Source organism: Globicephala melas, chromosome 17 (genome assembly GCF_963455315.2).
Source record: "Globicephala melas chromosome 17, mGloMel1.2, whole genome shotgun sequence".
Taxonomy (NCBI): Eukaryota; Metazoa; Chordata; class Mammalia; order Artiodactyla; family Delphinidae; genus Globicephala; species Globicephala melas.
Window position 1 is genome coordinate 69427994 of NC_083330.1, and position 9412 is coordinate 69437405.

Consider the following 9412-nt stretch of genomic DNA (forward strand, 5'->3'; position numbering starts at 1 on the left):
GTCTGCTCCTCGGTAGACAACTCTCTTCAGAGATTTTTCGAGTTATGTTTGAAGTACACTCAGAAGAGGTAGTAAAAACAATAGGTAGGTGTCGAAGCTGGTGTAGCACTTTGCATTCCAGCTCTGCTTTTTATTAGCCTCTAAGTGTTCTCTGTTTCCTCATCTGTAAGGTGGGGATAATATAACTTGCCTCACAGAGTTACTGTGAGGTAAGAAATACCATCTGCAAAGTACACATTGTCCATGTCCGATAAGGGAAAGTTATTACTATAACAAGGTAGACGAAAGAACCCCAAAAAAACCAAAATCACAAAAACCCGCAATGTGACATTTACAGGAGGCTTGTTATTAGGGAGGCCTTTGGCTGGGTCATAAATGCGACACAAAGTGTCAGATATGCTGTCTCGCTCCCCAACTCCCGCTGCCCTGCCCCCATCCCCTTCCATCACCCTGCCGCCCTGTCCTCTGGTGCCCGGTGACTCTCCCTACTGCCCTATCTCCAAACCTAGCTAGAGCACTTTTCCAATTCCTGAGGGACAGGACAGGCTTGGAGGGACTGGGCTTGGGTGAGCCCAAGGAAACAAATCCAAATTCTTCCTTCTTAAGCTGCTCAGGCCCTTAGGGACTTGTGTGGGGTGTCAGGGGTCACATAGTATTTATTCCCCCCAAGGACCCATCACCGGGCCCAGCACGTAGTAGGTACTCACTCAGCGTCTGTGGCTGAAGAGCAGGACGGACCTGCTCTCTCCACAATGCACTGAACACTTGATGGCTACGAAAGCGTGTTTGGAAAGGACTGTGAGATACCCCTCAGCTTTCGTCTGCAGCCTGCGGGACCTGAACGCCCGCACTGGCCGGTCTCCAGTGCCTCCAGAGCTTGGGGCGCTACACAAAACCAGAGTTCAGGGGAGCAGAGCAGACATTTTAGGGTTTCACTGGCTGAGTTTCACTTCCTGGCTGCTTTCTGTATTGTACTTCACCTCTGGTTTTGAGCAAAGCTGGGGCCAGGCCAGCACACAAACTGGCAGTAAAGGCCTCCCCTCCCCTGGGACTCCTCCCAGAGTCCCAGACCCTGAGGCTGAGGAGACAGGGGCCTCGAAGTACTGAGCACCTGTGAGAGGCCAGGCCCTACGCCAGGCCGACTGCACCGGTTTCCAACTTCAGAGCCACAACGAGCTGCAAAACAGGCACTGGGATGCCGGGGGAGGTTAGGCAAGCTGCAGAAGACGCCACAGTTAGGGAGTCATGTGTGAACCAGGAGGTCCCAGGTCCTAAGTTCCACGGTTCTTCTCCCTTTCAAAGGAGAACCCCAGGGGGGCCAACCCCAGCGTTCAGTTTTGCATAAAAGCACTGCAGCAATTTGCAATGACCTTCCAGACATACCTACCCTCCCTTCAAATCCATATCCCGCGTCACTGCCAGAAGGATACAGCCCTGGCCTGAAATCAGCACTGGACAAATCCGTCCCCACCCAGCGGTGACTATGTCTTCGTGGGGAGGGGGTGTCTTTTTGTTTTTGTTTTTTTTGCGGTACGTGGACCTCTCACTGTTGTGGCCTCTCCCGCTGTGGAGCACAGGCTCCGGACGCGCAGGCTCAGCGGCCATGGCTCACGGGCCCAGCCTCTCCGCGGCATGTGGGATCTTCCCGGACCGGGGCACGAACCCGTGTCCCCTGCATCGGCAGGTGGACTCTCAACCACTGTGCCACCAGGGAAGCCGGGGGGTGTCTTTTTGGAGTGTTTCTACAAAGGGGCTAGGTTAGCAACTAGGGCACACATTACCTCATTCAGTCCTCCAGGCAATCCAGAGAGGCAGGTGTTATTAGCCCAGCTCTGGCCGAGATGGTTCTGGCTCAGCAAGGCCCTGCGATTCGCCCAAGGTTACACAGCTACTGAGTGGTAGCGCCAGGACGCCTCCGGCTCCACAGTCCGACAGTATCTGCTGAGTGGGCACTGGGGTAACACTCCACAGAGCCCCCAGCCGTCGGACAGAGCCGGTCCCAGGAGACTCCACGAAGCGAATGAGTCAAGGATGGAGCTGTTCTTCCTCCTGCTGCCCAGGCCTCTTCCCACCCTCAGCCCCTCCACACGGCTGCACCGCTGCCCTCCCCCGCTCACATGAGGGTGCTGACTGGGGTAAGGGAGAGGAGGCCAGGAGCCTGGCGGGGTGCACGGCTTCAAAGCCATCACTTTTCCCGCGTCGGGCCTTCTTGTTCACTGTGGGTTTAAGGGCTCAGTCCCCTGCCAAAGGAAGGTCAGGGGCAGAGGTACCTTCTGCGCTGGGGACGTCCAGCCCCCAGCATCTCCTTGGCCTCAGAGCCTTGCACTAAGGCGGCCCCGAGGCGCTCGCAGAAAGACACTCTGGAGCCGTGTGATAAGCTCGGTTTGGGAGCCAGAAGACCTGGGTTCCGGTCCTGACTTTGCCTCTTGGGCAACATGCTTCCCCCTCTGGATCCCAGTTCCCTCATCTGTTCAATTAAGAGTACGGGACGGGGCTTCCCTGGTGGCGCAGTGGCTGGGAGTCCACCTGCCGATGCAGGGGACACGGATTCGTGCCCCAGTCCGGGAGGATCCCACATGCCGCGGAGCGCCTGGGCCCGTGAGCCATGGCCGCTGAGCCTGCGCGTCCGGAGCCTGTGCTCCGCGACGGGAGAGGCCACAGCAGTGAGAGGCCCGCGTACCGCAAAAAAAAAAAAAAAAAAAAAAAAAAAAAGAGTACGGGACGCCTGAAACCTGAAACTCTGAGCAAGAGGCTCCTGTCCAGTCCTTCCAGCCCTTATCACGGGTGAAGGCCTGGCACACTCCCCCTGCTTCCCTCCCTTCCCTCCCTCTCCCACCCCACCTGGACTGCCCAGAGCACCCGGGCCCTGCTGGGCTATGGAGCACCTCTGGGTGGGTGCAGGGAGCTCTTCTCCACTCTCCCTTCAGTTCCCACCATCTTCGTACCGTGCGATTTGGGGCATGTCTGTCTCCTCTGCTAACTAAGCCATCGGCTCCCAGGAGCCTCCGGGACTCTATTCTGATCCACAACCTCAGTGCCAGCTGGGGTCCCAAATGAATGAGGCAGGTGGGGACCTCCAAGCTCTCCCTACTCAAAGTGTGGTCCACAACCCAGAGCATCACATGGGGAGGTGTTAGAAATGCAGGCCTTCCGCCCACCCCAGCCTGTGACTCAGAATCTGCAAGGGAATCCCCAAGGGATCCGGGGGCACACGCCAGTTTGGGAAGTGTTGCAAGGTGTCCCCTGGTTCTGACATGCCCTATCCCACATGCCTCGATTTGACCACCCAGCTGCCTCTCGACTTGTGGGCCTCAGTAGGGCTCACTAAAATGTAGCCTGTCATTAAGCAAAAAACATTCACCTTAGGAACCTTCTAGAAGCCTGCCACTGACTCTCAGATTCTAGAAGCAGCATCTGAAATGTACAGCCCCCCCAGGGGGACTCCTGGCATGTGTGACCCACTGGCTCTCTGAGTCTCAAGGAAGCCCAGGCAGCTTCAAAATGTTCAGAGCTCTCCCCCTCAGTGCTGTGGCTCTGACTACCCTCGTGTTCCCCATCCATCAGCCCCCATAAATGGATGACTGCCAACAGCCAACAGCAGAGACAAACAGACCCGCAGGCCACCTGCCCCTTGCGGGCCCTGCGTCCACTACTCTTGACGTTTATTCAACTTGGAAGGGAAAGGAACCCTTCCAAAACATGCTTTCAGTTTTTTTTTTTAATAAACCCTGCGATTCCTCTAATGGCTTCAGATTATCTTAAATATTTATAAAAATCATTCTCAGCATCACTTCTTTAAACAAATCTCCTCGTCAGCTTCGATTATTTATGTATTTATGAACATGATGTCTCCTTCCCTCGGAGCAGATGGCAGCTAGTAAGTCTCTGGAAAGGAGAGGGAAAAAAATCAACGGGACAAAACGTAAACTCAGTGACTCCCCAGTTTACTCTCCTTGACAAGCTCTGGTACAAGGATCTCTCCATTCACAGTGGAAGCACCATACTGTGGCCAGTCAACAAGTGGTTTGGAAAAGCATGGAGACTTGAACTTGAATCTAGGATGAAGCTGTCACCCAAGGGCTTGATCCGCAGTGGGAACTGGAGCCCCGTTAACGGAGGGACAGGACGATGGGACTGGGGCCAGGACAGAAAGAGCCCAGGGGTGGCAGGAAAGTAACTGACATTTGCTGGGCACCGTCTATGTGCCATACACTGTGCTGGGAGGCTCCCCAGACCACCTCTGTGTTGACCTTCACAACAGCCTTTCCAGGCAGCAAACATTATTCTTCATTTGAAAGATGAGGAAGGCCCAGAGAGAGGAAGCCACGGAGCTCGTAGGCAGCACAACCAGGATGGAAACCCAGCCAGTCTGGCCCCCAGACCCACACCCATGCTGCCTTTGAAGCCAAAAAGGATGAGAGGAAAATACAGATGCTGTTAACCTCATGCATCCTTGGCTACAAAGCTATTATCTTCCCTTCAACCTGGTGAGGCCAATCACCCCTTTTAAGACCATCGAAGACTTAACTCCCAAAGTTCTACCCACACAACAGAACTCTGTCTATTTGACAATCTGGGGGGATCAAGTCTTGGGTGATATCTGGAAGGAGTGGATACGAAGTTTATGAGAAGATATGAAATGAGTGTCATAGGCACATAAAGAGCTCACTTTATGAGAGAGAGGAAAAAAGACCTTTTACCCTCAGGGATGGATGAAAAACAGGATCATCATGATTCTTTCTTCATCAGGCCTTTATCAAGTGTCCCAGACAGGGAAGGAGAAAAAGAATAAAATCAACACTTCCCCCCACCCTTCCTCAATTTACTTCTATCCAGAAGCTCCAATTCAAGTTAAAAAAGGGACATGGGGCTTCCCTGGTGGCGCAGTGGTTGGGAGTCCACCTGTCGATGCAGGGGACGCGGGTTCGTGCCCCGGTCCGGGATCGGGAAGATCCCACATGCCGTGGAGCGGCTGGGCCCATGCGCCATGGCCGCTGAGCCTGCGCGTCCGGAGCCTGTGCTCCGCAACGGGAGAGGCCACAACAGTGAGAGGCCCGCGTACCGCAAAAAAAAAAAAAAAAGGGACATGGCTCTGGCCCTTGAGACGCTTATGCTCTCTCTAGTTGAGGACACAGGGATCACTACTGCTGCTGCTGTTGATAATAATAAACATTGACGATTATGGCCATTTAACGGGGGCCTGTGCTGAGAGCATCACTCACATGACCGCAATGAGCAAAACCATCCCCCCGACAGATCGTCCCATTTTACAAATGAGAACACTGAGGCTCTGAGAGGTGAAGGAACTTTGTGACATGCACACAGGCAGTAAGAGGGGGCAGTGAGGTGTGACTGTGGATCCTGTCCTCATGTTCAGGAGTCCTGTGAACTGGATGGAATGGGGCAGGGATGATTTTGCCCATTTATACATGAGGAAAAGAAAGTTCTAAGAAGGCCATGACCTCTCTAAGGCTTCAGGCCAGGGCATAGCTAAAGTGGACTGATTTTAAATCTGATGTTTCACTGACACAACACTATGGCCACAATGCTTGCTGGAAGATGGTTTCTCTGGAGAGAGAGAAACCGCTTTGGCGGCCAAGTCCCAGACCTCCAAAGCCACAGGACAGTGGTCTCTTCCATCAGGGAGATGATGGGCCTAAGGCCACAACCTCCTGGCACTGGTGCCCCTCAGGAGTCCCTCCCGTCATGGGCTCTGGGTGCTGAAGCAGGAACTGACAGAGACTGGGATTCCACAATGGGGAACCAAGACACACTTGGGAGGAATGGCCAGAGAACAAGTGCAAAAGGTCACCTACAGGCCAGTGCGCTGACCTTGAGGTAGAGACAGACTGTACCTCCACAAAGAGCAAACCATCCCTCTTTTGTTCATTCTGTCAAAAAAAAAAAAGCATGTACTGAGTATCCAGCATATGCCAGACAGCCTGCCAGGTGCCAGGGGAAACACAAAGGCCCTTCAGAAGGGAGCACAGTGCACCGGGAAGCGGGAGAGCTCTGCAGTAGGAAGTCTAGAGGAAGGACCTTGAATCTGCTGCTTAATTGGCTGAGGGTCTTGGGCCAAGTCCTGCACTTTCTCTAAGTCGCAAGATGAGAATAAAATCTCTACTTCATAGGTAACTATGGCCACTCTATGCCTTAAAAATGAATCCGCGCATATGCTGAAACCGCAGCCGGCCACACAGAGGTGCCTGCTTCTGCCTCTTAAAATGATAGCAGCACTCAGGCTCATCTCCTGCCCTCCAGCTGTGAGAGAAAAAAACCAAAAAAAAGCACAGCTAAGGATCCTAAGAGAAGTGCACACAGGCCTTTGAGAGCTGAGAAAGGAGAAAAGGAATGGCTGTCAGAGAAAGCAAAATTACCTGAAAATCTCCCCAAGTGACCTGCGGAAATGCATAGTGAGCCTTTATACGAAGGCCATTTCCAAGTACCCCTGAGGGTGAATCCACCCTAGGCTCCTTCAGCACACACGCTCTGCCCCTCCCTATGCCTAAAGTTTAGCAAGGATCCAGATAATGCAAATTACAACGTGCCTCCCCAGGAAGAAAACTCAAGCCAGCTGACCACTTCTGCACGCCCCACCTAGGAGAAAACCCACCTCTCCCTAGCTTCCTCCTGTTTACAGGAACCCCAATGCCTGGGAAATCAGCCCAGCTGTCAGCCCTGGCAGCCCGCCCCGGCGGCCAGTCATCTGGCGGTGGCAATCAAAATGAGGCTTCCTTTTCATTTCCACTAAATGCAATCTTCCAAGAATAGGAGAGGCTCAAAGTCAGAGTTTAAGCTCCTTTTCATAAGAAGTCAATATTTTCACAAGCTAATCCTCCTTGGGAAGGGGGTGGATTACATATATCCCAGGTGGCAAAATGTGGCTCTCTGGGGACCATGGAATGGATGTTACAGGGCAAGGAAGCCAAAATGTGGGACCACACCCAGCCACTCACTTCTGAAAATTCACCACCCACCTATTCATTTCACAGGTATCTATGGAGCACCTCCCATGTGCCCCAGGCCCCCCTTCTAGGCGGTGGGGATGCAGAAATTAAAGGTGACTGACAATGACACGTCCAATCACTGCGCCCTCTCCAGGCCAGGAAATACACGCTCCTCTTCTCGAGGCCCAACTCAAAGCAGCCCATTTTAGAGACAGGCGCCTAAGACTCAGAGAGGGCAAGCGATTTGCCCAAGGTCACACAGCTATTAAGTGGCAGAGCAAGGAATTAAACCTAGGTGCAAAGTCCTCGTGACACTCCCCGGCGGGGCCTCCTTCCCACTCAACCCCTCCCCCTCTGGCTCCATTTCTGCGGCAGGGGGAGGATCAAAGACCGCCGCCGGGGGCTCCAGTAAGGGAAGTCCTCGGTTCCTCTTTCCTTCCACCCCCGACACAGGACACACAAGGTTCCATACCCACGGGGTGTGTACACAACCCCAGGGAAGCCGTGCAGGCTACAGGGGCATCCACTCGTTAACACTGAACTTACATTTTCAAAAAAATGGAAAAAAAAATTCGACGAAAAGATAAAGGGCAAAGAGGAAGTGCTCTTTAAACAGAGGCGGGTGGTTACCCCACGAGGAAGTCTTGAAGCCAAGGGAGATTCTGTTCACCCCCTCCAGTTCCTCAATTCTAAGAGACTGGCCTTCCAAGCCCCCAGTCGAAGTTAGCTGGGGGGTTGGGGGGTGCACGGCGCCGGGGGTCAGACCCTGCGCCCGCACCTGGCTAGCAGGAGGGGTCTGCGGGGGAGCGGCCACGCCGGGCACCCCTCCCTCCAGGCGCAGCCGCGCGCTCCCCACAGCTGGGCGGCCCCGGGCGGCGGCCCCTCGGCGTGCGCCCCTCGCGCCCTCCAGCCCCCTCCCCCCTGAGGCGCATCCTCGGGGCGCCCCACGCGCCGGGGACTCCCACCGCTGCGGCGCCCCCTCTCCAACCGCAGGGCGCCCGGCGCGGCCCGGATCGCACTCCCACCTCTCCCTGCACCCATCGCGCGCGCGCCCCGCACCCCACGCCCTCCCCGGTGGCAGATCGGCTCCCAGGGCGCGCGCAAGCGAGCCGGGCGGCCCGGGCGACGGCGCCGGAGGAGCCCCGGGCACGTACCTGGCGGCCCGGGCGAGCGGCGAGGGGAGCGCAGCCGCCGGCGCTGGAGCGCAGGAGCCTCGGAGCCTCGGAGCCTCGGGTGCCGCCGCCGCCGCCGCCGCTGCTTCCGGGTTGGCGGGTCTCACGTCACCGCCACAGGTTTGCGAGCGGCCCCCGCCGCGGCGGCCCAGCAGCAGCAGCAGCAGCAACAGCCCCGGCGACTGCCAGGCGAGAAATAACTATAAAAGGAAGAGACGCATCGAGGAGGAAGAGGAAACGCCGTTTACCTTCGAGAAGCCGCGCCGCCGGCGCTCTCACAAAAGGAGGACGCCCGCCGAAGCCGCCTCCCCCCGCGCCCAGTCCCCGCCGCATCGCGGGGCCCGGCGTCAGCGCGCGCGGCGCCCCGGGACCGCCCCGCGCCGGCCCCCGCCCCACAACCCGGGGTACGGGGCGCGGGTGACCTTGGGCAAGTCGCGGCAGGCGGGCGAGCGGCCTCCCGGGGGCGCGCTGGGGGGCTCGGCGCCCTCCCGGTGGCGTAGACGAGGGAACTCCAGCTCAGCGAGGCGCGGGGATGGCCCGAGGGCACAGCCCGTCGGGCCCTCAGCTCCCCCGACCTTCAGGCCGGCCGGGTTCCCAGCCCTGGGTCCGCTTCCCCCTCACCTGTGCGTGGGGAAGGATGCTGATCCCTGCCCCGCCCCCCTGGCGGGGGAGGCGTGGACAGCTTGTGCGTTCAAAACATCCATTCGGCCCTCGACAGATTTTCGCTGAGGGCCTACCAAGTGCCAGGGCCGTCCTAGGTCCCCGAGAGGCAGCTGGGAATCCAAACAACATCCCTGCCGCGGGTGGGGGGCGGGGGTGGGGAGCGGGGGTGACAGGCAATAAACAAGCATCCGATGTGTCTGGTGGTGCTAATGCTACAGAAGGAAAGATACCGCGGGGGCGGGGAGGGGGGGTTTGGAGCATCTGTGCTACCCTACGAGGCTCTCCAAGGACTTCCAGCACTGAAATTCCCAGACAAAATGCCCCTCAGTAGAACTCTCGTTTCCGGTATTGTAAGAAACCTCATCTTTCCCCTCGTCTGTAATGGCAAAGAGTGCATTTCTCTCCATGTAGCAAGACATGCCTAGGAAACTGAAATGCTTCTTTCCTCCCTCTGCCTTGCTCCCCCAGCCCTCAAAGGCATCCAGCACTGTCTTGAAATTCAGCCAAATTTCTTAGGAATATAGACAATGTTCTTTAAAGTATTTCCTCTGACCTCCAGCAGGACATCAAGAATCACCTCAGAAGCTTCCATGGTCTTTCCACCCTCCACCTCTCCTGGATGTGTTGCCG

The 9412-nt window shown here is 56.4% G+C and overlaps 1 protein-coding gene across 8 annotated transcripts in view; it reads right to left on the reverse strand.

Annotated features, from left to right (window-relative positions):
* Window positions 1-8811, reverse strand: part of CYRIB (CYFIP related Rac1 interactor B) — a 153583-nt gene extending 144772 nt beyond the window's left edge. For 2 of the 8 annotated variants that reach the window (XM_030875801.3, XM_030875799.3), the window contains exon 1: window positions 8102-8320. Coding sequence is in view for 1 of the 8 variants with exons in the window: in XM_060287088.1 (XP_060143071.1) it covers window positions 8368-8452 (85 nt within the window). In the remaining 7 variants the exon portion in view is untranslated. Of the gene's footprint in view, window positions 1-8101; window positions 8321-8367; window positions 8467-8740 lie in introns of those variants that run through there. The other 6 variants (XM_060287091.2, XM_060287089.2, XM_060287088.1 and 3 more) reach the window with 6 other exon arrangements.
* Window positions 8812-9412: the final 601 nt, after the last annotated feature.